The 27301-nt window shown below is 54.6% G+C and overlaps 7 protein-coding genes across 7 annotated transcripts; 3 read left to right on the forward strand and 4 right to left on the reverse strand.

Annotated features, from left to right (window-relative positions):
- Positions 1–1068: 1068 nt before the first annotated feature.
- Positions 1069–2334, reverse strand: BDZ83DRAFT_404242 (proteasome subunit beta type-2). The gene is made up of 4 exons (XM_060502860.1): positions 2136–2334; positions 1908–2065; positions 1526–1775; positions 1069–1424 (listed from the first exon to the last, which is right to left on the reverse strand). Coding segments are annotated over exons 1-4 (612 nt in total). The 5' UTR covers positions 2138–2334; the 3' UTR covers positions 1069–1222.
- A 97-nt stretch (positions 2335–2431) lies between these two features.
- On the forward strand, positions 2432–4535 carry BDZ83DRAFT_602640 (WD repeat domain-containing protein). Its single transcript, XM_060507184.1, has one exon. It carries the CDS (start codon positions 2571–2573, stop codon positions 4374–4376), a length of 1806 nt encoding a protein of 601 aa, XP_060370458.1. The 5' UTR covers positions 2432–2570; the 3' UTR covers positions 4377–4535.
- Positions 4536–4760: 225 nt separating this feature from the next.
- On the reverse strand, positions 4761–8904 carry BDZ83DRAFT_747612 (uncharacterized protein; the record flags this gene model as incomplete). The annotated part of the gene is made up of 5 exons (XM_060513467.1): positions 4761–7428; positions 7481–8610; positions 8664–8700; positions 8761–8820; positions 8885–8904. The coding sequence occupies 5 exons, from the start codon at positions 8902–8904 to the stop codon at positions 4761–4763; spliced, it is 3915 nt and encodes a 1304-aa protein (XP_060370459.1).
- Positions 8905–10534: 1630 nt separating this feature from the next.
- BDZ83DRAFT_647164 (signal peptidase subunit) lies at positions 10535–11275 on the forward strand (the record flags this gene model as incomplete). The annotated part of the gene is made up of 2 exons (XM_060510048.1): positions 10535–10980; positions 11044–11275. 2 exons carry the CDS (start codon positions 10535–10537, stop codon positions 11273–11275), a joined length of 678 nt encoding a protein of 225 aa, XP_060370460.1.
- Positions 11276–11644: 369 nt separating this feature from the next.
- On the reverse strand, positions 11645–16014 carry BDZ83DRAFT_747614 (XRN 5'-3; the record flags this gene model as incomplete). Its single annotated transcript, XM_060513468.1, has 4 exons — positions 11645–14163; positions 14214–15807; positions 15860–15953; positions 16010–16014. 4 exons carry the CDS (start codon positions 16012–16014, stop codon positions 11645–11647), a joined length of 4212 nt encoding a protein of 1403 aa, XP_060370461.1.
- An 826-nt stretch (positions 16015–16840) lies between these two features.
- BDZ83DRAFT_602645 (WD domain-containing protein) lies at positions 16841–18704 on the forward strand. Its single transcript, XM_060507185.1, has 6 exons — positions 16841–17063; positions 17117–17170; positions 17226–17277; positions 17328–17843; positions 17900–18385; positions 18437–18704. Exons 1-6 carry the CDS (start codon positions 17030–17032, stop codon positions 18609–18611), a joined length of 1317 nt encoding a protein of 438 aa, XP_060370462.1. The 5' UTR covers positions 16841–17029; the 3' UTR covers positions 18612–18704.
- Positions 18705–19967: 1263 nt separating this feature from the next.
- BDZ83DRAFT_782227 (uncharacterized protein) lies at positions 19968–22360 on the reverse strand (the record flags this gene model as incomplete). Its single annotated transcript, XM_060515557.1, has 4 exons — positions 19968–21089; positions 21224–21930; positions 22059–22116; positions 22202–22360. The coding sequence occupies 4 exons, from the start codon at positions 22358–22360 to the stop codon at positions 20151–20153; spliced, it is 1863 nt and encodes a 620-aa protein (XP_060370463.1). The 3' UTR covers positions 19968–20150.
- Between the last annotated feature and the right edge of the window lie 4941 nt (positions 22361–27301).

The following is a 27301-nucleotide window of genomic DNA, read 5'->3' on the forward strand; positions in this document are numbered from 1 at the left end:
ACGCGTGCTTCTCACGGCGAAGGCATGCGTGGGTAGAAGCCTCAGACCACACCCGCCAGCACTGAAAGACGTCATTTCGTGGGGGCCACCCACAGAGGCTTCGCTTCCCACTGATTCTTCCAGCGGCGGTGCACCAGTTTCTTGAAAACTCCGACGCCACTGCACACGAAATATCATTGTATACTCGAACCTGCATAGAACGCCGATAGAACACCTCAAAAAGGGGAAGGGAAAATGCTTCAAGCGTCGTCGAGCAACATCGGAGCCGCCGAACCCGCCAGGTGCAACCCATAAACCAATAAAGAATCGATGCGCGACTAGTCAGCCACCAAAAGACAGGGAAACATCCCAGGTCTGAAGGGTCAAAAGGGAAATGGTGCGAGTCAAACGCTGAGGGGTTCAAAGATACAAGTTACAACGGTACATCGGGGAGGTCTCACCGTCTCAGTGTTTGAACCTGTGGATCGGTCAACCGGCCGGAACATCATCCGCCCAGTCAATCACATCACATCCCTCCCCATCAGTCTGTCGACACCATCTTTATAACACACGCGAGAGATTAGACGAGGTGGATATTAGGGATTGGTTTTCGGCTGAAGCGCCAGACTTCCCAGGTTCCCAAAGGCAAAGGAACGAACGATTCGAGCGGTTGCGACCGCTGCTTTTCTTCTGAAAAGTGAGCGGCCCGGCACCCGTTTCAGGACCATGGACGCCTTTCTGGAACCGTACCTATGGGAAAACCGTGACCTCACCGCTTGAACTAACCATCCTCCCTCGCTTCCCGTTTGCTTCCAAGCACTTGACTGAGTCGCTCCCACTACGACGGTAGACTGACACAGCAACCATCACACTGTTTTCGAGCACGGTCAAGCCCGAGATTGGGACTGCCTTGTGTCGGCCGGAAGAGAATGGCATAATCCCGCTTCTTCATAAACACAATGCCTGCCGTCTTGTGTTTTCCCCGTGCCGATGGTCTCATCTTGAATCGCATCAACATATCTCACACTCGAGTTGGTCAGCCACAGATGAAGCACGGGACAACGCCTATCCAGGAATGGCGTTTCGTCGTGATGGAACTGATCCCTGTATCAATTACCAGCCCGGTCTAGTAGTACAGTTTTGCTGGTTATGGCCTATTTCTCTCTTGTTCTCTGATGCTCCCTCGCACCGCAGTCCCAAGAGGCCCATCATTTCCCGTCATTGCATCCGCATCTCGGCCGCCTCAAGCAGCCTTCACCACCTTGTCGTCGTCGAACTCTATGTCCACGATTCCGTCCTTAGTCACGGCCTTGACCGTCATGCCCTTGAAGTCGATGGGTAACCGTCTCTTGAGCTCATCCGTGCACAGGTTAAGGATCTTGATGCCCTGGCCGAGCGTGATATCGGGGTGGTGGTGTTTATCGAGGATTGACAGGCAGTAGTATCTGTTTTGCATCACCAGATTAGCACATATATCTCCTTTATTCTAGCTCGGGAGCTTGGCTCAAGTAGCTTCGCCGAGAAGCTCCAGTGCTGGTCGACGTACTGTGCGTAGCCGTGGGCGGCGTATGGGAGGGGCGCCAATGACGCAAGGTAGTCCAGCCAGTACAGCGCGGGCTTCTGTGTGATGGGGTCGACGCCGCCGAGGAGCAGGTTGACGTTGTACGGCTTCCGCGACCGCAAGCTCGAGGCAAGCTCGCCACGAACGAAGTTGGCGAGGCCGGAGGGGGACAGGTCTGTCTCATTGCGCATCGAGTAGAGCTGGGAGTTGGCTTGGATGTAGTCGGCGAATTGCACTAAACATCGTCAAGTTCGAGTCAGCAAATCGTAGCTCGTATATCGTGACCGAACCGGGTAGAGGGGTTGAATTCGATGCTCGCCCCTCCACCTCCGGCGGGGTTGGGAGCTCTATGATGTAGGAGACTAACCGGTATCACCAGACTCTCCAGAGTATGCAATCAGTGTGTGCTTGTTAAGGGATCTCGTCTTGTCGTCGGCAGTCTTCAGAACCGTTGCACCACGCATGGCAGCTTTGGAAGCTGCAATGATGGTGAAGTCCTTGCCCGTGATACCCAGTAGTACCTCCCTGCCAATCGCACTCCATATTAGCTCACTGCATCTCCAACAAGCAGAGAATCGGAAAGCTGGTATCTCACATTCTGGCTGCGTTTCTGGCTGTTGTCTGTTTGGTTTGGTTGTGGGGGAAAACGTTGGTGATGTTGGGTTCGTTGGTGTTGAGTATTGATTGTTCGTCAGCCTTCGACCTGCCTTCGAGCTACCCCCCGGAACGCGCAGTCAAGCTACAGCCTGAACGGATGGGCCGTCCTGGGCGGATTCTGCCTAGCTAGACCGCCGCCCGCTCGGAAAAACCACCCCTGGCCGAGTCGCTCATGATTGGGTGTATTTATACCCCACACTAGTATCTGATTCTCCGAGATACGTACCCACCGAACTTTTTTTTTCTGGCAAGCCCACCTCGAGCAGCCAGGCGAAAAAAAAAATATCGTCAATGTAGGCGGGCCAGGACGGAAAGTTGTTTGCCCAGATTCCCAGGCAAAGCACAGCGAACGGCGCTCTCTCTACCGCCCACAATGTCGTCTTTCTTCACGATACCCGGCGCCAACAAGAAACGCAAGCGAACAGACGGCCCCGCGGCCCCCAAGAAGCGAATTGCCGCTTCAAAGACGTCGAACAGAGCCCCTCCGAAATCTGCTGCACCGGCCAAAGGCGGCAGCAAAGGCAAGAAGCCGACAGCGTCAGCACCAGCCTCCAAGAAGCGAAATGAGCGCGACGATGACGACGAATCGATCTCGGGCAGCGACTCTGACCTCGAGAGCATAGTCTCCGCCCCCGAGGAGAGCGACAATGGCTCGTCTTCCGACGACGAAGACAACGCGGGCGAGACGGCCGCCGAGCGCCGGCTGAGGCTCGCCGAACGGTACCTCGAGAACGTCAAGCAGCAGGTGGACGAGGTGGGGTTCGACGCCGCCGACATTGACCGCGACCTGATCAACGAGAGGTTACAAGAGGACGTGGCCGAGTCCAAGGGAAAAGTCTACCGCACCCTCGTCGACGAGCTCGCCTTTGACCAGGCGACCTCGTCCTTCTTCCGCAACAACACCGAGACCTTCACCTCCGTCGCCGTCAACGCACCCTACGCATACACCACCACCAAGGACATGTACCTGCACAAGTGGAGGATACAGGACCTGCCCCAGCACCAGTTCCCGCAGACGACCAAGAAGAAGCCCAAGAAGCCGCCAGCGCCGCCGCGCAAGAGACCCGAGCTCGAGAACTGGCTGAGGGGCAACCTGGCCCAGGCCCAGAAGAAGTCGTACCAGCGCCACGTCGGAAAGATACTCTGCGTCGCGGCATCGCCCGACGGCAAATACGTCGTCACGGGCGGCCAGGACCGCAGGCTCATCATCTACGACGCCGAAACACTCAAGCCCCTCCGCGTCTTCACCCACCACCGCGACGCCGTCACCGGCCTCGCATTCCGCCGCGGCACAAACCAGCTGTACTCGTGTTCAAAAGACCGCACGGTCAAGGTCTGGAGTCTGGACGAGCTCGCCTACATTGAGACGCTATTCGGCCACCAGGACGAGATTGTCGACATTGACGCCCTCGCCCAGGAGCGCTGTGTGAGCGTAGGCGCCCGCGACAGGACAGCACGCCTGTGGAAGGTCGCAGAGGAGACGCAGCTCGTCTTCCGTGGCGGCGCGGTGGACAAAAAGTCCCGCCCAGACGTCGATCCGCGCTCCCTCCCGCACGAGGGCAGCATGGACCGCGTGGCCATGATCGACGACGAGCTCTTCGTGACCGGCAGCGACAACGGCTCCCTGGCCCTCTGGAGCGTCACGAAAAAGAAGCCCCTCCACATCTTCCCCATGGCCCACGGCCTGGAACAGCCCCTCCGACCGGACGAGGTCTCGGCCGACCACAACCCAGATCCCAGCATCGTGCCGCCGCCGCAACCGCGGTGGATCACGGCGCTGAAGTCGATCCCGTACTCGGACGTCATCCTCAGCGGCAGCTGGGACGGCTGCATACGGGTATGGCGTCTAAGCGAGGACAAGAGGAAGCTCGAGGAGGCGGGGATCCTCACATCAGAAGCCGAGCAGCAGGCCTCAAAGGCCGCCAAGGGCAAGTCAGAAGGTGCCGCTGGCGGCTTGAAGGGCGTGATCAACGACATTGCCATCTTTGAACGCGGGGAGCGCGGGCAGGATGGCATCTGTGTCGTAGCAGCAGTAGGCAAAGAGCACAGGTTGGGCAGGTGGCAGATGCGCAAGGGCACCGCCAAGAACGGAGGATACGTGTTTGAGGTGCCAAAAGTGTTGAAAAAGCCGGAAGTCAACGGTAACCATAATGATGCATCGGATTCGGGAAGCGAGTAAAGAAAAGCATATAGAGATGTTCCCTTCAGGAGAGAGAGGGGCGTTTGGGGGAAAAGCACTTACTTATAGAGGATCTTGTACCACAATGTACGAACTACGAGATGAGCCTCTACTCTCTGTCAAAGCGACGTAAAAATTGCAGCCACTCTTCGAGAAAAAATGTCTATCTCTTTGATGTGCTTTGAACGCCATACATCGTTCTATGGGTATGAGGGTATAGCTATGCCATTACACACTATTTGGACAAACGCCTTCGCGCCAACCAGCTCAGGCAAACGAACGCTGTATCCTTCCTCTGCCGACCTCCACGACAGATCCAACCGCTTCATTGTCTCCGCCTCTCCTCAATCGTTACTTAACGGGGTATCATGACTTGGTTCCTGCTCAGTTCACGGTAAGATCCACCGTTTCAGAGCCGTTTGCAGGTCCCTGAATTTTGTTGAATGAGCTCTCGGCGTCCCTCTCGATGCTCGGTATCGCTTTATTCCTTGCTCTCTGGTCTTGCGGAGAGGGCTGCTTCCTCTTTTTAGCAGACCGAGGCGGCGACTTAATCTCAAAGTAAGAACTCTTCTGCGTGGGAGTCTTTGTCAACGTGCGAGGCGACGTCTTTGGAGGTTCCGCGTCTTCGATAATGATACTCTCTTGCATTGTGACATCCCTTCTGGATGCATGGCTCTGCCCTGGCATCGACTCGCCGGAAGATTGCAATTCACCGAGCAGTTGTTGACTCGGCGAGTCACCCTTTTGAGGCTGGGATTCAGGCTTTTCATCCTTGCGAGCAGCCTTGGGCGGGGGAGAAGACAGGTCGCGTAGTATTTCTTCACTGATACTGAGTTTCCTCTTAGAACCCCGGACAGCTGCCTTTCTTTGCTCGGCAGACTGGGCTGGTGAAGACGCAAGTGGCTGTAACATTTGTTGGCTGTTGCCCGGTTTCTTTTTTGAACTTCGAGAACCTGGTGCCACTTGATTGGAAGGCTGGGCCGGCGTCGATTTCAGTGCGGGGAGCATTTGATTCTCGTCCACCTCGACCGGCTTGGTTCTTGAAAAACGAGGGCTGGTTCTGAGCCGACCTCCAGTTGAGTTGCCGCTGCGTGATGCCTCCCGAATTGGCGTCGCTGGCGGCTCGAAACTGTCCACGAGAGTTCGCATCACGTCGCATTGCTCGTTGGTCGGAAGAATGGTAGTGCCAGGTAATACAGAACGCTCGACTGCCGGGCCAGGTTCACAAGCTTCGATATGCTGTGCATCGGGCTCAGCCTGTTGCGTGTTCTCCATTCTCGAGCCTTCCTCGACTCCAACCGGTTGAGCGATGTCCGAGACTTCCTCGATCCCAGTAGTGATAGGTTTACCCTGGTTCGAAGAATCGGTTTCTTCCGAGAGAGTGTTTGCGTCGCCTCCCTCGGTTTTCGCCGGCGGGCTGATGCGATTGTTGGGAGGCAGGCCTATAGCCGGAGATCCTTTGACAGTGGATGACGGATCCTTTGGCACGTCAACAACTGACTGGGGAGTTCTCGGAGGCGCAAGCTCGCTCTCTTGACGTTCATCTGACAGCTTGCCGGGAGTAGGCTGTCCAGTAGACATGCGCTTAGCTTTCCTCTCTGCCGCCAAGGTGGCATTCTGTAGTTTTCTCTGTTCGATAATGATGGTGCGGAGTTCGCTTCGCATCGCGGGGGACGTGATGTCCCAATCTAGCCGCTCTTTACGAACTATTCTGGTGACCACACCGTCAGGGTCTTTCAGAAACTCGCGCATGTAGCCCAGGAGAAATGCGCCGCAGCTTGCGTGGTCTTCCTGCTCGGGGATTTTCTTTGCCGTCAATCCAAAGGTACCAGGTGGTTCGATTACCGTGTTGCGCTTATCTTTGGCTTCTTGGACGAGGTAAGCCTTCAGGTTGCCGCAGGTAGGGGAGTGCCCGACGCCTAGAGAGTCAAGAGTGATGACTCTGGCTTCTGTGGGATCCTGCTTGCGAAAAGCGATTCCTGTGCTTTTACGTACTTGACGTTGCTTCGTGGACGGTCCCTTGTCTTTCTTTTCAGGCCTCGCTTCTTCCTTCTTCTCTTCCTTCCCGAGTTGGCTCTCTTCTAGACTCAGCTGTTCGACTTGCTCGCCAACAGTAGAAACTATACCTTCCTCCGACGAGACTCCTACGAGGTTTTCCTCTGGGGTTCCCTTTGATTCTTCTTTGGGCTCATCAAGAAATTTGCCATCTTTGACTCCCGCTTCACCGTCATCTATCTTGAGCAGCTTGGATGGATGGCAGATAATTGCCAGATACCAGTGAGCACTCTCATTGACGGGAACCACGACATAGTCGTAGGAGAAAAGGTCAACCTTTGCAGTCCAGGATTTGACGCCTTCGTAGTTGATCCCCCGGCCCGCCTTAGTGTCCGTCAGTTTCGGATAGAAGTAAGTGTTCATGATGTAGATACGGTCGGATAATCTTTTGCTCTCCTTTTCTAGGTGAACTTGAAGGTAGCGAAGGTAGAAACCGATGAGATTGTCGTTCAGGTATTCTCCTTCTTCCAGGCGCGAAATATCATCACGATAGACTGACGCTCTATTCTTCCCTGTAGCTGGGAAAATAAGCGGCTTCTCGTTCCATATCTTGTCCCAATCAGGGTTTTGCTGTATCCACGAGACGGGGCTTGGGGATTTGCGTTTGGGCATGCCAAGGGGAGATTCCTGGACTCCTCTGGCGGTGCTTCTTGCTCCCCTGGGCGATTCCTTGGCCTGTCGAGACGCAGTCCCGGCGTCATGGCTGATGGGAGCGAAGTAGGAAGACGTCGTAGTGTCGGTTTTCGAAGAACGCGATGGCGTAATCTCGGGCTTCGACGAACGCGATGAGTCTTCGGCCTTCATACTACCGCGAAGTGGTGTATTATTCGGGGGACTGGTTTTCGACTGGGTCCACGGTAGTGATACCGTATCGGCCTTGGTCTTGAGAGCCTCTTTGTGTTCCAGGAGCTTGATATCATCCGGCTGAGAGTCTTTTTTGTCCTCCCACTTCTCCGCACTCGCTTTTTGTTTTTCATAGATCTTCTGAAGATACTCGCTAGCCTTTTGTTAGCACCCCGAGATTGAGAGCGACCCGCCAGAATACATACCTGTCCTTGGGGGAACACTCAATCTTCGGTATAGTGAAGGCTTTTACCCTGGCTTCAGCCCAGTCCCCAAGGCGGTGGGCATCTCCTGGTTCAGAAAAGCCGAGCACCAGTAAGCCTCCTACGTTTGAAGAAGAAGATCTCCAAATTACCGCGAATGGGGTGCCCGTGATGCTATAAAATATTTTTGTACAGAACATCAACTTGACATCCAGCCATCCTCTCTCCGAAAAAGGTCTGCCAGCCTGATCGAAAGCGATGAGGCCCCTAAAGTTCACGTCGAGCTTCAGGATAACACACTCCCCTGGTTTCTTGGCCTCGAAGGTGTCCTTTCCTGACACGGCACGAACAACTTTGAGGGTAAAGTTCTTGGGGATGCCCCGCTGCGACCTGACCGGCTGCGATTTGTCCGGCTGCGACTTTTCGAATGTTACCGTGGTCATGTCTCCTCGCTTCCGTTTTGTGTTGGCGGCGTCGGGTGACCTTCTATCATCATCCGAGATGTCATCTCCTGCTCGACGACTACGCCCGGTCTGAAAAGCGAGCTCGTCGTCCTCCGAAACCTCTTGTATATCATCTTGGCCATGTCTCGGGGGTTGACGGAAAGCCTTTTTTCTAGGGGCTTCTGTCGAGTCTCCACGAGCCCGCCTATTCTGTATTGGCTGGTCTTGGACGATCTCATCCTCCCCATCCCAATCATAGCTCTCGGGCTTCTTTGAGTCTCTGACTCGCAGTCCTCGGGGACGAGGGCGATTGCCAGATCTCCTACCGCCCCTACTGGAACCGCTGTGCGCCTTTTCCACGTTCCTGAATTCGCTTCCGCTCGCTGTCGAGTTTACCGAGTGTGTGCTGCGGTTGCTAACCGCATCCCCGTCCACCGACCGTTGCGAATTCGTCAAGTCGACCAATGTGGGCGTCTGCGGCGAGAGGGACGAGGATACTACGGGCGGAGCGAATGTCTGTGTTGTAAAGGTGGCGTGTGCTGGGGCATCTCTTGCTGTAGTCTCGGGTTGTATCTTTTGACGTTTGGCTACTCTCGGGGGTTCGGCGATTGGTCGTTTGCTGGAGTCTTTGCTGAGATTATTGAAAGCAGGAGCCTTGCCGCCAGTCAATGCCAGTTTGATTCTTGAATTCTGTGCCATCGTTAGTTTCAACTGCTGCTCTGTTTGTTGTAGGGCAGACTCACCATTGGATTCGGAACGGGAACTCCGTCTTTCGAGGTCCTGCAAGAGTGATTGTCAGCAGTGTCTCTCTACTGCTGTTTGTTTCGGATCGAGGCATACCCGTAAGTGGGAAACGAGTGGCAGGCGCCGTCGTAGAATCGTTGTCGAAGCTCCTCGGACCTGGTATTCAAACCCCATGTTAGTTCAAATCTTGGTGGAAAATGGGATTTGCGCAGCCGCTTACGTTTGCCGTTTCTTCTTCATAAAAGTATTCCGGCTGGAACAGACATGTGTGTCCTGCGGACCGGCCTGCTTGCCTCTCTCCTCAGTCTCAATCGCCCCTTCTGCCGCATGCGCAGTCTTCTCCAGAGCTCCGTCCTCGTTGCGTTCTGCGGTAGACCTTAGTCGTGGGGTATGGGCTCGAGGCGTGTCGATCGGAGTCGAAGAGGGCGCAGGAAAGTCGGACGAAGACAGATATGCGCCCGTTTGTGACGTTTCATCGCAGGGAGATCTCGCGACTCTAGAATGTGAGGGTGAAGGAGGGATCACACGCTCCTGCTTCGGCCGTGAAAGTGCGGTTAGCAGTGGGGTCCAGAGGCAGAGGCTGGCCCTGCATCCACGGGGTTCACCTCAAAATTTCGGTGGCACCGAGGGGACGCTGGAGACCAGAAAAAAGGTGCAGTGGTACCCGCTGACACGCGCTGGAACTAAGCGGATTTGCAACCTGGAAGTCTCGTCGTGGCCTGGGGCCTGTGCTGTGCGCGACGTGGGCAGCTCTGACGGGATCCACTCCATTAAACCCAGCGCGCCGGAGCGCGACATCCGCCGAGAGGCACTTGCCTTCTCGAATCGAAGCATTCCCCCACCATCCCCGCCGCTTAAGCTGAGAAGAAACGAGAGAAGTGTGACTACGGGTCTACACCAATAGGGTTGATGTCCTGAGAGGAAAAAAATGACATACCTGATTCTCACCTCCCAGTCGACTTGACTCTGGTCTTCGCTTGGATGCCATATTGCATCGCTGTAAGTCGAGGTATCAAGAGAAGCGTGAGAAGAGAAGAAGGCCGGGGACTATGTTGTGGGATGGGAGGAAGCAGAAGAAGAAGAGTTCAGAATAAGCCAGGTGCAACGGATCAAATGCGGAAGCTTCTACTCTTGGCCCAGCATGACTTGAGGTAGTTGGGAGAGCATTGCAAGTCGTGATGTCAAAAGAGAAGAGGAATTACCACGAGGGAAAGGTGAGGCACTTCAGGTATGCAAAGCGGGACATGGTAACGTACATGCAAGGAGATAGCCAAAGCAAAGTGCCGTGTCTCTTTCCTCCCATCTTCTGATGTTACAGCGATCTACTACGGCGTATGTGGTGGCCACAATGAAGACTGAGATGAGGGTAGTCTAGCTGCATACTCTACATGTGATATCAAGGTGAACGCAGATGGACAAGGATCCGATGAGGAACATCCGCTGCTTCAAGAAATCCGAGGTGGAATGGAATGCATGTAAATGCCATTCACCTCCCATGCTGGGCCCGTAAAGTACCCACCGGTAAGAGCCGTTTACGGCCCCACAGACCACACCACCGGTTCGGTAGGTTCCTTAGCTCCAGCCGGGGGGGGGGGGGGGACGTACCTAGGTACTTCTAAGGGGACCTAACAAGTTGGAGGCTCCGACCAATAGCGCACTAAAGCCACATCTCCAGCTCCGCAAGGCTGAAGCTTGTTCCCCCAAACGTGGCCTCCCACGTCGCATCTGATCGCGAACAAAAGCTTCAGTTCCCTTATCCTTCCTATTTCCCTTCATGCAATCCAGTTGCTGACACGCGCCTTATTCTTTCTTTTCGATCAGACAACAGTAGCCCACCTCCCCCCCAGCAGGGTGGCCAGGTCTCGTCAAAATGTACAACACCCTAACCCGCGCCCAAAACACGTTTGGCTTCTTCACGACGGTAGCCTTCTTCGTCGCCGCCTTCATCGCCGCCTCCGACCTCATCACTCCGCGCGCCCCCTCCGTCGGCTCCCTAAAGACCACAAATGTCCAGGTCGTAAAGGGTCGCCCCCACTACTACTCCTCCAAGAAGGAGGAGTACGCCATCATCAAGTTCTCCCTCGACGCCGACCTCTCGGAGCTCTTTACTTGGAACACCAAGCAGGTCTTCGTCTACGTCACGGCAGAATGGCCCGATAGCTCAAAGAAGGCCGCCGGCACAAACGCCACGAACCAGGCCGTTATCTGGGACCAGATCATCACCGCCCCCAGCTCCGACCACCTCGCCAACATTGGCCCCGCCGCCATGCGCAAGTTGAGGAAGAGCGCCGAGGGCAAGAGCATCGACCCTAACCGGTAAGACTTTGCTCTTAGTTTCGTACAACGCAGGCCGTATATGAATACTAATAAAATTCGCAGTGGAAAACTCCACATCAAGAACCAGAAGCCAAAGTACCAAATCACTCATCCCTCGAGCAAGATCGCCGAAGCCGACAAGGTCGTCCTGAAGCTGCACTACAATGTCCAACCGTGGGTTGGCATCTTGACGTGGAACCAAAACATTGATATCGGCGGCTGGAAGGCACTCAAGGGTGGTGTCAGCAAGGTCTTTAAGCTCCCCGCTCTGAAGGTAAAGGAGAAGAAGCCTTGAACGTAGATGGAAAAATTGAACGTTCGCGTGATCGAATAAAATTCAGAGCTGGAAATGCCACATTCGACTGTGTTTTTACATTAAATGATATTCTTCATGGGGCCCATGTGATGACGCGTCTTGATGTATCAATCCTCAGATTCTATCTACGACAATTGACCGTCTAACTATAGACCAACCATCTCCAAAGTCGGACATTTGCCAATGCAACCAAGATCCGTCACCATGCACCCCCAACCCCAATGTAAATGCCATTTCTATGCTCCATAGACTTTTGGAAACCATTGCCGTCTATCAGAAACCAAGTCGCTTCATCAAGGGGTATTTGCTGAACCAACGGACCATAGAAATGTGAACAACAATGCATCCTTAGGATTGGGCGGCGTCGGGAGTCGCTCCATTGGTTTGCCCATTTGCACCACCGCGGCCACGAGGTCCTCCTCGGCCGCGTCCACCACGCCCACCACGTCCTCGGCCTCTGCCACGAGCGTCAAGGTTGGCTGGGGGCGGCACATTGCCGTACATGGGCTGCTGGGCCGGCTGTTCGTGAAGACCAGAGTAGCCAGGGTTCTGGATGGGACCTCCACGGCCGCGTCCTCTGCCTCTGAAGCCTCCGCCGCGCTGGCCTTGACCGTTGGCTTCGTGGTTCTCCTCTCCACTGTGTTGACCGTTGGGATGAGGTCTGTACACAAGGGTGCTGTGGAGCAAGTTAGGGCCGCCTCCACGACCACGGCCGCGGCCAGACTGACCCTGGCCGCCGTTGGCACCACCACGCCAAGCGCCACGGTCCGGGGCAGGCGCATCCCTGTACTGAGGAACGCCCGTTGTGGCAGTGGTAAGCGACGCCGGGGCCAGAGCAGGCTTGCGCTGCATTCCAGCCTTGGAGCCGGAGACAACCTGCTTGAATGTGGTGTTGAGCACCGAGGAGGAAGCGACTGTCATGCCGCGGAAAGGCGGGGCTCTTTCGCCCAAAGTGGTGCCACTCATGAACGTCAAGTCCCAAACAACATCCAACAGTAGGTTGTTGGCAGTACGGCTGAGGCCGACGACAGTTCCTCGGCTACCGAGAGGCACCTTACCAGAAGATGACAGGAAGCTGACACGATCACCAAGGGCGAACTTCTGGCCGCTCAAGAACAGCTCAGCATCGCTAGGCTTCATGATAGCTGAGCGAGGAACGCCCTTCATGTTCTTGACCTCAACCTCATGGGACTGGGTGAAGGCCTGCGCACCGGCCTCGGCAAGCTTCATGACCACAACCGAGTCAAGCTGCTCGGCCTCCAAGGGCACCCTCTCAAAGTTGCGGGTCTGCGCCTCCTTGAGCCAGGCTCCAATTTCCTTCACTCGTTGAGATCCCACCTTGGGGTCCTTCCAGAGATCGGTATCGCTCACGTCACTAGCCTGAGGGTTCTGCTGGATCGCGGCGAAGAAATCAGGGAAGGCAGCAATGTACCTGGCCAAGAGCTCGATAGCGGCGTTGCTGAACTCCCATCCGGACTCTGACTTTTGGGAGTAGCCAAGGACCTTCTGCTTCTTCGCATCGAACTTTAGGTTGAGACCGAGGTTGACACGAAGACCACCAACGGTGTTAACTTGGTAGGAAGACAGGATCTTGCTCAGAATCAAGGGGTGGAGGCCGAGCATCTTCGCGACGGCGTATGATGGAGTGTATCGGTTCTGGCGCTTCATTTCTTGAATGATAGGCTTAGCAAACTCGGGTTCCTTGTTCTTGAGAACAAGAACTCGGATGTTGGCCTTGTTGTTGGCGTGGCCAGTGACCTCAAGAGCCCGTCCATAGTTGTACTCGCCCAAGAAGAAAGCCTGGGTACCGACGGGGTACTCCTCCTCAATAGGAACAGCAGCCTTCTCAATGAAGCGCTGGTCCTCGTTGACAACTTCGTCAACAATGGTCTGAGAAGCATAGACGCTTCTCATGCTGGGATTCAAGTCGTATTCCTTGATCAAAGCACCCTCCTCGGTCTTGATCAATCCCTTGAGCATATGGACATGCACCAGAGACTCAACATCGCCAATGACGATGCCCAGGCGCTTAGAGTGCCACTCCTCAATGTAGCGGGACTCCTTGGCGAAGAAGTGCATTTCTTTGGGACCAAGATGCGTCTGAACGACTGAGCCGTTTTGGTCGAGCTCGTAGTCGAATAGCTCGTCGGTGACCTTGACAACCTTTGCCTCCTGCAAGAAGGGGTATCCGACAAAGCATCGCTTGCCTAGTTTTCCTGCAGCCACCTGAGCCCTCGTCCTAACTTCCGATTCGGTCAGGGTGACGATCTGACTGGGATTTTTGCTGTCTGCCTGAAACACGTTCACACCGAAGCCCTCAATCAGCGACGCAGTGTAAGGCAGCGTGTGCAGCGTTGGGAATCCTGCCAGTGCTTCAATATTGATTTTGGCACCATCGGTAAGGCCATTCAGGAACTTGAGGCCCTCAGTGTTGGGAAGCTCGAAGATGTTCTCCACGCAGTGGCAAGGGGTGATGTCGGGGAATACACCAACCAGAGAGGAGGGGTATGTGATGTTGACGTCTGGGTTGTAGGTAAACTTGAGAGCGACCCCGAAGCCGTTTCTGTCCTTCTGGTCCTTGCTGAGGAGCTTGTTCTTGGGTTCCATCGCGCTGAGCAAGCGCTTCTCGTCAATGAAGGGAATCTTAACAACAGCCTCCCACTCCATGCGCTTTCCATTCATGTCGAGCTCAAAGTCTCTGGGGTAGAAATCGTAGATGGGCGAGTTTGGGTTGGTCATGAGATCCCAGTAGATATCTGGAACGATGGACTTGCTTCGGTCGGGCAAGACACCCATGAGCTGCTCGAATGGCCTGAAAGGCTGGCCCAACTTGAAGTTGAGGTCGGCTCCGAGACCCTTGACAACATCTGGGGTGGTTGTTAGCGTTGGTCAATGTTTAGTGCAAGATCTGACGTACCGGAGGTCAAGGGAGAGTAATGGTACTGGTAGTACCAAGGCCACGAGGCGATTCCCTGGTAGTAGTAGTACAATACCCATTGGAGACCTTGCACGTAGTTCTCACAAAGTTTTGTGAGCTCAGTTTCGTACTTCTCAGGCTCCCATTCGGGGAACTTCTGCAGGTAGTACTTGGTCTTCCAACCCTGGTACTTCTGCTCATAAAGTTCCTTGTACTGCTTCTGGGCATCCTCGCCAGTGACATCGACGACAGTGGCCTTGTCGTAGTTGCGCATGACTCGGTAGAGCGCAAGAGTGCCCTCCTCTTCCTCGTCGTTGATGCTCTCCGCACCCGCGGGGAATGACAATAGGAGATGGCGATGGCCTTCATCGTCCTCCTTGGTGTTCCACTCGATGTGGAGGGAATCTGCAAGATCTTGAACAAACTTGCGATCGGCGGCGTTCAGACCAGTTCCAAGATCCAGGGGTTCGGCTGACGGCTTGTTGACATAGGGTCTGATCTGCTGCTTCCACAAATCTCTCTGGGAAGAGGTCAGAACAAGCCCCTTGCCCTTAGGTTTGCGGCTCTCGCCACCGTTGGTCTCAGCAAGCTTCTTGGACTGGTACCATTTCTCATCGCTGATATCATCCTCGAACTGGTTGGTTTCATCCTTGGCAAGCTCATTCAACAGAATCTGAAGACGATCAAGTTTGATGACACCACCCTCGTTGATGTAGCCTTGTCCCTGAGGAAGCACGGACTTGTAGATGCGGAACATGGCCGCAAGAGCACCTTCGTTGATGTGAAGGCGGGGGAGGTTAGGAAGGAAATCGTTTCCGACAAAGAAAGCCATGAGGATGAAGTCATCAATGACTCGCTCCAGATCGAAGGGGAAGCTCAGTCGTCCAGGTTCTTTGAGTTCCTGGAATTCCAACTCGAGATATTCTCGGACTATGCAAAGATGCAACAGGTAGAAGTTCTGATGCTCCAACTCCTTGCTCTTGGCCTTACTCGCGCGGCCAAAAGTGACCTCTTCTCGGAGAAGACAGAAATGGGGGTCGTGGCTAAGAAGGCCCAACATGATGAGATCGGCATCGAGGCCGTACAAGCAGTGGCGCACATTGGGATCGTAATCAGGTTGCGCCTTGGCGTTTCTGATGTACTCCATGATCTTGTGCTCGCCTTCACCAGGGGTCTCGTGGCCAGACAGGACAATCTCGCAGCCCTGCCAGTCGGCATCCTCGGACACCTTCTTGTTGACAAAGTACTTGAGTTGCTGCGTCAACTTGGCCATGAATTCAGTACCGGGCGTGATACAGTTACTGTCGAAAGGAGGCTCCTTGGGCATCTCGACACCTTCGGCAATCGCCTTGTCACGGGCCTTTTCGTTGTCAAGGGCGGTTCGGAAACGTCTCGCACGCTGCTGGTTCATCTTGGCTCTCGGCGCAACACCGTCAATGGCCATGAAGAAAAGCTGCTTCGGCTTGATCTTTCCAAACAAGTGCTCAATGTAATTGAAGATGCGTATAAACATCTCCTCCTCAGTAAGACGAAACGTCGTATCCTCGCCCGAGTCTTTGTGCGTGCAATTATGGATAATACCGTTCATGTCGAGCTACCCAAGAGAATTAGCTACTGTATTCCAAAAAGTGGTGGGGGAGGCGAACATAGAGGCAGTCGAACTCGGGAATGCGGTTCTCAGCAATGAGCTGAGAGATGGCTGGATAACGCTCCGAGAGCCATCTGAAGAATTTGGGAACACTGCGGGCGACAGGGTTAGCACATGGTCAAAGGATGGAAGTTGGAGCTCGACGAACCCCATGATGTGGTGATGGTGGCGCGCTTGAGCTAAGCGCAACTATTGGTCAAGCTCTGTAGCGAAGCAATGAATTCAACAGACGATTACAAGTCTGTATCGATTCGTCTCGATGCGATGCAAAGGGTCCGTTAGAGGTTTGTATCTCTTTCTCTAAACACGAAGGATGTCCTGACACAGGAGGTCCAGGTGAGCCTGTCGCAAGCTGGTTGCGACGCGGAAAAAGAAAAGAATAAATGAACAAGTGAAAGAATAATCAACAGTCGGCTATTCGAGTAGCCAGACTTGTCTGCGATTCTGCCAGGTGAACAGGGAACTCGGTCTGTCGAGCTGTGTGAAGGGGGGGGAGGGTTGAGAGGTCGTGAACGTGGAATCTTCGGTTGCGCAGATGAAGCTGGACAGATGGACCTGACGCCGGATGCTGGCTGATATGGGCGCAATCGATATTGGATGATGCAGGGCAGAAACCGCCGCCTTCAACTAGGTGTTGGGCGGTGGCGGGGCTAGGTGGGAGAATTCAGTGGCGCTAGTGGCTACAGCGGCTCATCAGTGTTCCTGGCCCTGACGGTATGACTCTTTGCCTTTCACAGGCGCCGGAACTCTGGGCCACGTTCTAGGTGAGGTGGCCTGGCCTCAGGGCCTCCGACGTAGGACTGCGCCACAGCTATTGCCCCGCCTTGGCCGGGGAGATGAGGCTGGTGCTCTCGCGGCGAAATGTGTGGGGAGCATCTTGGATTGAACCCATGCCCGTTTCGTCCTGGCGTGGCAGGCGTCTCCCAGCCTTCCTGGCCCTTGCTTGCTCAGGCCGAGTACCTATGCAGCCAAATTTCAATCTACGCGCTGCGCGTCTTCTTTCAGAACCTCCACCTCGCGTCAACCTCCACCCGACCGTCGTTTGCGACAGCAAGAAGAACTTTCCGACCATTGCGCTGCGAAGCACAACGCATCCAACAACCCCGCCGAACGTCATTTTACGAACTCATAATAGAAAGATTCTGTTTGAGTTTCGCGACTTTACACAATGGCGCCCGCACAAGTCGTTGACGATGTCGACGGTAAGCTTCACAGACGAGCTCTAATTGAAATGACAGACTAACCTCTCTGCTAGTCGACATGATCCAAGAGGAGGACGAGGACCAGGAGCAGCGTCTCATCAACGAAGGTAGGTTTACAAGAAACTTGGAGCTTCAATGCGGGATTGGCTAAACCGACTTCAGAGTACAAGACGTGGAAGAAGAACAGCCCCTTTCTCTACGACATGATTCTCAGGTATGGCAAGCTTCCGAGTCACAACTTTATTGTAACTAACGATTTGGCAGCACCGCTCTCGAATGGCCCACACTCACTACCCAATGGTTCCCTGACGTTAAGGAACCCGAAGACAAGAACTACCGAATCCACAGACTGCTCCTCGGAACACATACTTCCGAGGGCCTCCCGAACCACGTCCAGATCGCCGAAGTCAAGATCCCCAAGTCTGTGGCCCCGAACCCCGAAGACTACAACGAGGAGACTGGAGAAATTGGAGGTCACGCCAAGTCATCAAATGGGCAATCGACCGCCGTCGAGTTTAACATTGTGCAGAAGATTGACCACCCCGGCGAGATCAACAAGGCGCGTTACCAGCCTCAGAACCCCGACATCATTGCGACTCTTTGCGTCGACGGCAAGGTCCTCGTCTTCGACCGCACAAAGCACAGCCTGCAGCCCACCGGCAAGGTCAATGCTCAGATCGAGCTTATCGGCCACAAGCAGGAAGGATTCGGTCTGGCCTGGAACCCTCATGAGGAAGGCTGTCTTGCGTCTGGTAGTGAAGATCGCACCGTCTGTCTTTGGTTTGGCTCATCGTATCCCCCAAAATTAATCGTCAGTCTAACCAAGTTTTCAACAGGGACCTCAAGAACCTCCAAAGCGGTAGCAACGTTCTAAAGCCTCACCGCAAGTACACACACCACACTCAGATTGTGAACGATGTTCAATATCACCCCATCGCCAAGAGCTTCATCGGAACGGTCTCTGACGACCTGACCATGCAAATCATTGACGTGCGACAAGCCGATACAACCCGCGCTGCAGTGACCGCCAAGCGCGGTCATCTGGATGCCATCAACGCCCTGGCGTTCAACCCCACATCCGAAGTGCTCGTTGCCACGGCATCAGCCGACAAGACCCTGGGCATCTGGGATCTCCGTAATGTCAAGGAGAAGGTTCACACACTTGAGGGACACAACGACGCAGTAACGTCTCTCTCATGGCACCCTCAGGAGGCCGGTATCCTCGGCAGTGGCTCTTACGATAGAAGAGTCATCTTCTGGGATCTCTCCCGCGTCGGAGAGGAGCAGATGCCCGACGACCAGGAAGATGGACCCCCTGAACTGTAAGTCTTACCCTCGCCCAAGGAATCATTCAACTGCTTACATCAGTACAGTCTCTTCATGCATGGCGGACACACCAACCACCTGGCAGACTTTAGCTGGAACCCCAACGAGCCCTGGCTCGTTTGCAGTGCCGCCGAGGACAACCTGCTTCAGATCTGGAAGGTCGCCGACTCTATCGTCGGCAGAGACGACGGCGACTTGCCGCTTGATGAGATTGACCGATAGGCAAGGTGGAGTCTCAAGAATACTTACAAGTAGCTTTATCAGCTGGCTCGCCGCAACTAGAGTTGGCTAAGGTGGACCGGGGGGGGGGGGGGACTAAAACGGCGGCGACTGACTCGGAGGATGGCACTTCTACCATTTCGTTTTTGTCTTTTTGGCGTCTGTGGTCATTTGTGGAGATAACTTCGGATTCCCAACATGCTATCCTTCCAACGTTTCAACTGGTTTACCTTGTGCTTTCGTACCTACGTGATGTCTAATCTGGGTTTCAGGGGGCAGCAAGGAAGCCAATGGGAGTCCAATATCAACCCGCAAGGGTGCACGTCTACAGTACACTCATCATCTGGGCTTCGTTCACAGAGTTGATTAACTAGTGGAAGAGCAGGAATATTTACGTATGAAGAGTTGTGACGAATCGAATCGAAGTTGGGCTGGAGAGGCAGGCGCCAGAACACCACGCTGGGCTATGCCTCCTTTTTCTCCCTTCTATCACCAAAACATATCAAGACAGCATGGGCAAACAAACACTGGCATACAACAGAAAAAAAAAGGCAGTATACTTTTCTCTCTTTCTCTCTCCGAACATCTCTTGAAGACAAGATAACAAGCAATAAAACGCAGGGACGAATCGCAATTGCCAATTATGCTTTTGACGCAATAGCAACAAACATGACAACACAGAATTCGCAATTTTTTTTTCTTCAAAAAGATGAGCAAAGATTATTTCAAAGCCAAAGCCAGCCAGCCTGCCCTGGACCCTGTTTCACTCCCCGACTCCCACAACGCTGCCGCCCATTTCCGCCGTATAGGAAAAAAACCATATGTTGTTTTTAGTGTCGAGAAGAGAGAGGTGGAAAAGGGTGTACATGCCAAGCCAATCTGGAAATGGATATGATGATGTTGAGGAGAGTAAAAGGGGCAAGAGAGGCCAGATGGAACGAGACAGAAAATGGTGGAAAATGTAGAAAGATAAGAGGGAAAGAACCAGACACGATGATGATGACTTTGAGAGTGGGAAAAAAACAACTAGAAATATTGAAAAATCAACACGTCTCTCACACAATGAAGGCCAGGTATACCCGTTACACTCCCTTCGCTATGCACTCCCCTTTGGACCGCCCAAAATCCGACCGTGCCGCAACCGCAACGTCCAACCAAAGGCAAGGTCGGCCGTAATCAACAATCCTTAACTAGCCAGCCCTTTTATACTGACGCTTGTCAGGGAGAAAGCAATTCCAACAGTGGTGTCCGTCCGTTCCGGTAGTGTAACACTCTTTTTGTCTTTCCAGCCTAGCAAACTTTTTTTCCCGCATCCCTTGGTATACCGACAGCCAACCTCCTTCCAAGTGATCTTCCAAAACCTAGACACCCCCTTCCGTTGAAAGCAAGCGTAAGTCCTGAAGGTATTTGCCAATGGTCAATGCTCTATGTTCGTCTTGTTTCCGAAGCTCGTTCCGCAGAAATAAGTAGGCCCTCAAAAAACGATCCAAGGCAGCTGATGTAGCTCGCCTAGACCCCCATATTTGTAGCCAGGTTTGTTATTTAAGCAGGAGACTTGCTCGGAGGCGCAGCTCCTCCGTTCTGGCGGGCATCGCCGCCGCTGACGGACAGGCCGCCAATGCCGCTGGAAAGGAACGCAAAGGGGTCGTTTTCGTTTTGCGAGTAAAAGTTGTTCGAAGGGCCGGCAGATGCGGGGCCGTTGGAGGCCGACTGGAAGGCAGCCTCGGCAGCGCGGCTGTCAAAGGGGCCGGCGGAGTGGGATCCAGGGGCCGGTCCGAAACCATGCGTGTTGAGGGAGGAGGGGTAAGGAGCAGCTCCGCCACCAATGCCCGAGGGAAGAGCGTAGGTGCTGGGCGGGCCACCGAAGTGCTGACCGCCGCCGTAGCCGCCGCCCTGAGAGGCGAAGTTACCACCGGCCGAGGCGAAGGGGCCAGGTCCGGGGGTGCCGCTCATGGAGCCCTGGCTCATACTGTAGTTGGAGGGAGGGTCCATGGGGGAAGGGTAGCCACCAGAGTCAGCGACGACGGCGGCGCCAGCACGGCTGGCACCGCATCGCAGACAGCATACGTTCTTAGCAAAGTTGTGATAACCGCAGACCTCATTGCCACACTTCCAATCTCCAGCGCGGAACGGCACAACGCCGCTGCCGCCCATGCGACCACCGCCGTGACCCATGTGTCCGTGGTGGTGCTGAGGAGGGGGCATCATGGCCGGTGGTCCGTATCCGTAGCCGTAGCCCATGTCGCCGGTAGGTCCGGCACTCACAGCCGGGAATGAGCAGCGGAAACACGCAGTTCGCCGCTGGAAGTTCGAGAAGCCACATGAAGGGCAAGTCCAGTCGCCAGGGCGAGGACGGTTCTTGCTGGGCGGGAAGGGGGTTAAGATCTCAGCGGCACGGTCCAGGACACGGCTGGAAGACGGAGACACTTCGATCGCCTTCTCATTAAGGGCACGACCGTTCATGCACAGACTCTCAGCGGCCTAGGAAGGACGTCAGCAGGGTACCTCGGAAATGCCACTTCTGTTGACCGTGTCCAGCTGAGAACGCCACACGTAGGTTCTTGACAGATACCATAGACAGTGTGCAAGGCACGATAAAGAAATGGTCAACTCACCTCTTCGTGGGAAGAAAACACAGCGAAGCCGCTGCCCGTGGGCTTGTGCTGCTCAGGGGTACGGAGGGTCCAGAACGCAATGGGACGACCGCCAAACTGAGTGAACCAGCTCTCGAGCTCAGATTGAGTGGTATCATGGGGCAGGCCAGACATGTGGAGGACCTTGCTGCGCTCCGACAAGAAAGCCCGCACATCGGCGCGAGCATCCATTGGTCTTGTCAAGACGTCGGGGTGCTCATGGGAAGGCTGCGACTTGCGAATGAGGCCTCGCAGAACGCGGGCGAGAGTGACGGCCTCCTCCATGGCGCGGCGAGGAGACGCAGGAGCCAGCGCCTGAAGGTGGAAAGGCAGGTTGTGCTTGATTGGAGCACTGGACTGGACCGGCTCCACCTCCAAGGCGGCACAGATATTGGACAGCATTGAGGGCCCAAAAGGCAACGATTCGGGGTGGTGCTGCTGCCATCTCTGATATTCGGTTCGCAGATCGAACGTGCGGGAGTGCTGAAGATACGGGGGCAGAACGACAGCCTTGTCGCGGGCCTCTCGGGGCAGCTGGACGCGAAGGTCCCAAGCATCGAGGGTAACGAAGACGAAATCGAGGTTTTGCGAAGTCAAGTGTTCGTTGGCAAAGGTATCGAATCGGTTAATGGCATCGCGGAAGGTACCAGCGTTACGGACATGTTCCCAGGTCAGGGTCGTCAAGCTCGCTAGAGGAGAAGAAAAATGCCGAGGTCAGCTAGGAGTTTTTTCACGACGACGTTGCCGCGCCTTGGAGAGGCGTCAGATGGCGTGACGAGAAGAGAATTGAGGTCTCAAGCCTGGTGTGACTACTTACTGCACAGGGGTGTGATCGGAGTGTTGATGGGTTTGACAAGAACGCTCTCGCGGGTGATCTAGAGACAAGCTCGGTCAGCTCTAGGTTGAAGAAGCGAGGAGGGATAGCCCGCAAAAAGCTGGGGATGGATGATGCCAACTCACCTCCTCCAGAGACTTGGCGTCGAGAAGAATCCAGCCGAGCTCAATAACTTCGGCCGAGTCCTTGGTGACGTAGACTCCATGCTCATCGCAGGTGGTTGCGACGTGGATCACGACATAGCGATCGATGTTGAGCTGGTTACCAGCTTGGGAACCAGACATTTTGGCAGGAAGGCGACAACGTGGCCGGTGACGGAAGGCTGCACGGTAAGGATAATGGCTATGGCGATGCCTGGGAGAAAGCAAGCCGATGCTTCAAACAATTGTTTCCCACACAGCAGGTGAGTAGCTGTAGGTGTGGTTGACTCGAACAAACGACGGATGCTCGGGGAGGGGACGGGAGTGGTTCCCGGTTCAAGCTTCAGGAGAGGTGCCGAGCAAAGTGAAGTGCACAGCAAAAAAAGACCGAAGCGGAAGTTGCGGCAACAAGCAGGCAAGGGCAGAAAAGGAGACGAGGAGAAAATTGACCGTCCTCGTGTCGAAATACCTTTTGTCCTCGCAGCAACTCAGGGAAGGAGAGGAGGAGGAGGAGGTGGGAGGTTTCGGTAGGGGCAAGGAGGAAGGAACCGAAAAGAGGGAAAGGTGATGGGAAGGTAGGAGGGAAGTCGACCGTAGACGCAGGAGAAGAAAATTGGTGTTGGCGTGGGACTTGGGAAAATGCTCCGTCAGGTAGGGTACCTAGTTTTGCATGGTGCGTGCAGTGTGAGCGAAAGTACCTCCTCCACTGTCTCTTTCTGCTCCTGGGGAACGACTCCCAGAAAAAGAGGATTGCAAAAAGCCCGGTGTTTACGACGGTACGTGAGTAGGTATTCGTACCTTACGGAGACTTGTGCATCCACAGGTATACCTATTCCTACACAATAGATAGTGAGGCAGGTACCGCTGACCTTGCCTTTTTTGCCTGGGCAGGACTTCCCACAACTGGTCTTCCTTACCTGCCTGACTTCGCCTTTCTACACAAGTACCTACCGTGGAAACACCAACGAGTAACAAGAGACGACGACCGGTAGGGACAAAACAAGATGCTGTTCAACAATCGAGGGCGTGTTTGGTGGGCGCAATTGGTCCATGTGCAGCTGCAGCAACAGCACCCAACACTCAGGGCAGTACCGTACGGCAACCGGGGGGGGGGGGGGGCTTGGTTCGGTCAGGTACATGACATACACAAGTTGCCGGGCTTGCAATTTTGATACGACTGGTGGAGGCACCCCTGGTAAGACGGTAAGGCGACGTGGAGGTAAGGTACCGTACCTTCGTTGCCTCGAGCTTAGGTTGCGGCAGCAATACGTGGTGTTTGGGACTTTCCATCATGGGGTGGTGGTCATGAAGATGAACAATGGAAAAAAGTCTCTCATCATACATCATACGCAGACATCGGGGTTGCTTGTGGAAAGCATGCAAGCTAACCACGAATTCTCTCCGGCAGGCACCCTGAAATTCCTCGTTCAGTTTTCTCGTACATCACCATTGTCGGGTGTCTACGTCTCTCCTCGAGTGTCAACTTCGACTTTGCTGTCTCGGCTTGACTTGAGCAAACGACACTCGAGCTCGCAGAACGAAGAGAACCATGAGGGCTGCCGCACAAGGCCGGCAGCCCAAAGCCATGTGCTTTCTCAAAACTGCGTCTGTACACTGCAGGGACGGCTCCCGCGATCATGACTGTCACAGGATAAGATAGATGAGGTACCTCCGAGCAGACGGCTGCACATGACAACCCGTGCTAAGGTAGATCGTGTTCCCCGCGATGTCTCGTCTCATAAACCTGCCTTACCTCTGCTTTCTGCGAGCTAGTAGTTTCGGTATAGGACCCCACGAGCTTCGTCGACTGCATAACCCGCCCCAACTTCTCAAGTCCCCTAACTCAATGGAATGTCCCCTTATTAGAAACCCAAGGGCCAGCAGATCCGAGGTGCCGAAGCACGTCTACTGGAGCCTTTGGCTTAGGTACCGTCCCCTGTCGCACTTGGGAGCGGCGTCAGTGCTGTGCCGGAGACTGCGGCCGTGCTCGTTGCATTTGTCCTTCCTGCCTGGGCTGCCATGTGCGCGCGATGAACCACGGCGGAGGGAACCCAAGCAGATTCTACGGAGTACCTCAGAGCAGCAGCACGGCAAGGGAAGGGCCACATCAGCGTGCCATCGCTTGACCCAACGTGGGAAAATGGGGTCGCGAATGAAATTCCATCCGTGCTAAAGAACGGAATGTGCATCCAAAAACCCACCCGTCATACCGCTCGCCTCACATTTGCTGGACTTTGTTGGGACAAAACACACACGCAAGCCACAGGCGGTAGGCTTCAATTCCCGGGAATATGGGTCTTCAAAACGTCGGAGACAACTTCAACTTGGCTACCTTTCCATAGGCTCTCCTCCCACCTCTATTGCGACTCTCACCACCTTTGAACTCGGTCCGTGAATCATCCAATGGTCAACTGTCCATTGGCGCTCGACAAGAGGTTGTAGACGCTGGAGGGCCGCCGGCGGTGACTATAACCTGCTGCCAGGCTGCAGAAACCACCACATTTTATGCACGGCAGGGCTCAAAAGTCCACTCTTTGACCACGGCGCCTTTCCACGTTCCCTCGGGAGGGAACCCTTGGACATAGCCACGCTCTCTTGCATACCGGCTCCTTGCCGCCGTCGCCGGATGCTTGGATCTTCCCTATCAGCAAGGCCCCTTCTTCTCCTCCCCTTTGCGTCTTCTTCGTCCAGCACGAACTCGTCACTCACGTCCCTCGCCCTCGTCGGGGCCCAAGGTAGTTGGTACTGCAACTACAAGCGGCACACTGCGTCCCAAGCGTGTATCGACCTCTACTGTTCTCCGGGGTTGTGCTAATGCGGCTTTGTCACACACTTAGCTCCGCGACGAAGGAGATTTCTGTTTTGGGTTCTGAGCATATCAACACATGCTCATGGATCGACCACCTTTCAGAGGATCATTGCCATGAGCGATCCATACCCGCATAAGCACAGTCGACAAAGCGGCACAGTGATGGCTACGGAAAACGGGAACATAGGCGTATTGGCTCGCCCCTATGCACAATATGCTCTTCGATAGCGGAGTACTCTGCTATCGTGCCCTAAATACCCGTCAACTTCAGTCTCGGGATGCCTCCCCACCCATGTTACCCTCCCTGGAGCTGCGCTCATACACTACACATTGTCGACCTCCACTCCCCAAGCAGCCCCCCATAACAAGTTGCCAACTGGTCATTGAGCATAGAGCTTGAGGAAAGGACCAGTCAGTGAGCATGAGCGTTGAAGAGGTGCCTCGTTCCACAACCACTGCCCCAGGCTAAACAGCGAGTCGCAAACTGTCTGTTCAAGTCAAGTCTAGGGAATTTGCCCGTTTGAGTGCGCGTCAGAGCACCTGGTGAAAAGACTATCTCTGAGTACAGACAGTTGTGGCAGCGCGCACCAAGATTGCCGCCACTGAGCGGTATCTCCCTGTCCACCACGTGGAGAGATTCAGCTAGGTTTTCGCGAGCTTGGTTAACGGTTATGAGACTTTCAAGAAGGCATCAACGTCCATGGAGTTAGCATGGTACCAGCCGGCACACACAAAATTCCTTCTGAAGGATCCATCAGCTTTGCAGTTAGCCCCCGTTGTAGCAGCAAAGCGAACGTTAAATGGCTCCACACGGCCATACCTCACTTGCCGGCACACACGAGGCGTCACCTGGCGCCCATGGTATCAGCCCACAATGATGTATCGCCTAGGCCTACCCTGTCGCTACTTCGGGTAGCCGTTCCCCAACGCCTTTGCAGGTCGCGGCTCGGTACCGATCGAGAGAGCATCTGTACACGCGCCTCCGCGGTCGAAAACGCCGTAAGCAAGACTCTACGTTGCCTACCTTGTTATACAGTTGACTCCCCGTGGCCGGCTGATGAGATTGCTTCTTGAGGCACTTCAATAAGTCTGTGAAGGTTGGCGGACGGGGCTCAGACCCCCCTTATTCAATACACTTCGCAGGGCTCAAGCTTCGAGAAGGTCGGAAGAAGTGTCTTAGTTCGCACCATTACCATCGGCCCCCATCTGCCACGGATGGGCCCTTGGAGCTAGCGCCAGCCCTTGCCTGTCGAAGGAAATCAGACCCCCGGCTATCACTGCAGCTCGTCGGCACCAGTGCTGTTACTCTACTGCGTAACGCCCACAGGAACAGCAGCGCGAAGTCTCTTGAGTCGAGCCATACCAATCAATCAAGGCGGTCTCGGTGTCCTCGGACTCTGCCTTGCTTCACCTACCGGTAGATGGAGGTAATATTGCCAGGTCTGCGGTGGCTTGATCGGCATTCGTATTGCCTTGTCGATCGAAGTTGCGTTGCGGCTGTGTTTTCGACTATGCCAACTGGTAGCCTAAATCAGAGTCACGCCCAACGTCCCAAGCAGTTTCAACTCGGATGTGTGCTATTCTCGATGCGCCTCAGCCGAGATGAGTCTCAATTGGTAGACGGCATTTCGAATCTCCGATGGGAATTCGAAATATGTCAAATTCATCTAATCTAGCTGAGGCAGCGATTTGGTGTCCGCAAGCTTCGCGTGGTTATGTCATCTGGAGGCGAGCGAGCAGCTACGCGGCCTCCGTTTCAAGAGCACGCCGCGGAACAACACCGCGATGCTGGTCCCTGCTCGGACCGCAACGATATTTGCACGGGTAGGTGGAGTTTGGCCAGTCTTTATATACCACAACCCAACTCCAACATCCACGCATCTCAGCGCTTGTTAGCCCATTCGTTTACGGGTTACGACTAGCTTTGCAAGAACTACTACTTCACCTTACTATCGACGTTGTGGACGAAGCACGTGGATGCTTTGGAAGAAGCTTGGACCCTGACTGGAGATCAGCTGGAGCTTCTGAATGCGAAACTTTCCTGCTCGACATAACATCGGTCGCCTTTGAAACAGACCGGCGTCTATCTGGTACGGCTGTGATAGACTTTGACATCTCAACGAAGCAACGGGCCGAAGGACCCTAGCAGGCGTTTAGAGAACCGCTCATCTCTGGCTACAGGCTACAGAGGATTGCATGGTTTTGTTGATCCTCCAGTGATATAGATAGATGGCATGCGTCAACACCAGCCTTGAAAGCCTCCTTGGCCATCATGT

The sequence above is a fragment of the Colletotrichum acutatum genome, assembly GCF_030867785.1.
Source record: "Colletotrichum acutatum strain CBS 112980 chromosome Unknown BDZ83scaffold_7, whole genome shotgun sequence".
NCBI classification, from domain to species: Eukaryota; Fungi; Ascomycota; class Sordariomycetes; order Glomerellales; family Glomerellaceae; genus Colletotrichum; species Colletotrichum acutatum.

Coding starts and splice junctions, on each gene's coding strand:
- BDZ83DRAFT_404242 (XM_060502860.1), bottom strand. Junction 1,776..1,907: donor TGGAGAGTCTGGTGATACCG/GTTAGTCTCCTA, acceptor GACGATGTTTAG/TGCAATTCGCCGACTACATC. Junction 1,425..1,525: donor GCCGCCCACGGCTACGCACA/GTACGTCGACCA, acceptor GATGCAAAACAG/ATACTACTGCCTGTCAATCC.
- BDZ83DRAFT_602640 (XM_060507184.1), top strand. CDS start 2,571: ATGTCGTCTTTCTTCACGATACCCGGCGCCAACAAGAAACGCAAGCGA.
- BDZ83DRAFT_602645 (XM_060507185.1), top strand. CDS start 17,030: ATGGCGCCCGCACAAGTCGTTGACGATGTCGACG. Junction 17,278..17,327: donor CTCTACGACATGATTCTCAG/GTATGGCAAGCT, acceptor ACGATTTGGCAG/CACCGCTCTCGAATGGCCCA. Junction 17,844..17,899: donor GATCGCACCGTCTGTCTTTG/GTTTGGCTCATC, acceptor AGTTTTCAACAG/GGACCTCAAGAACCTCCAAA.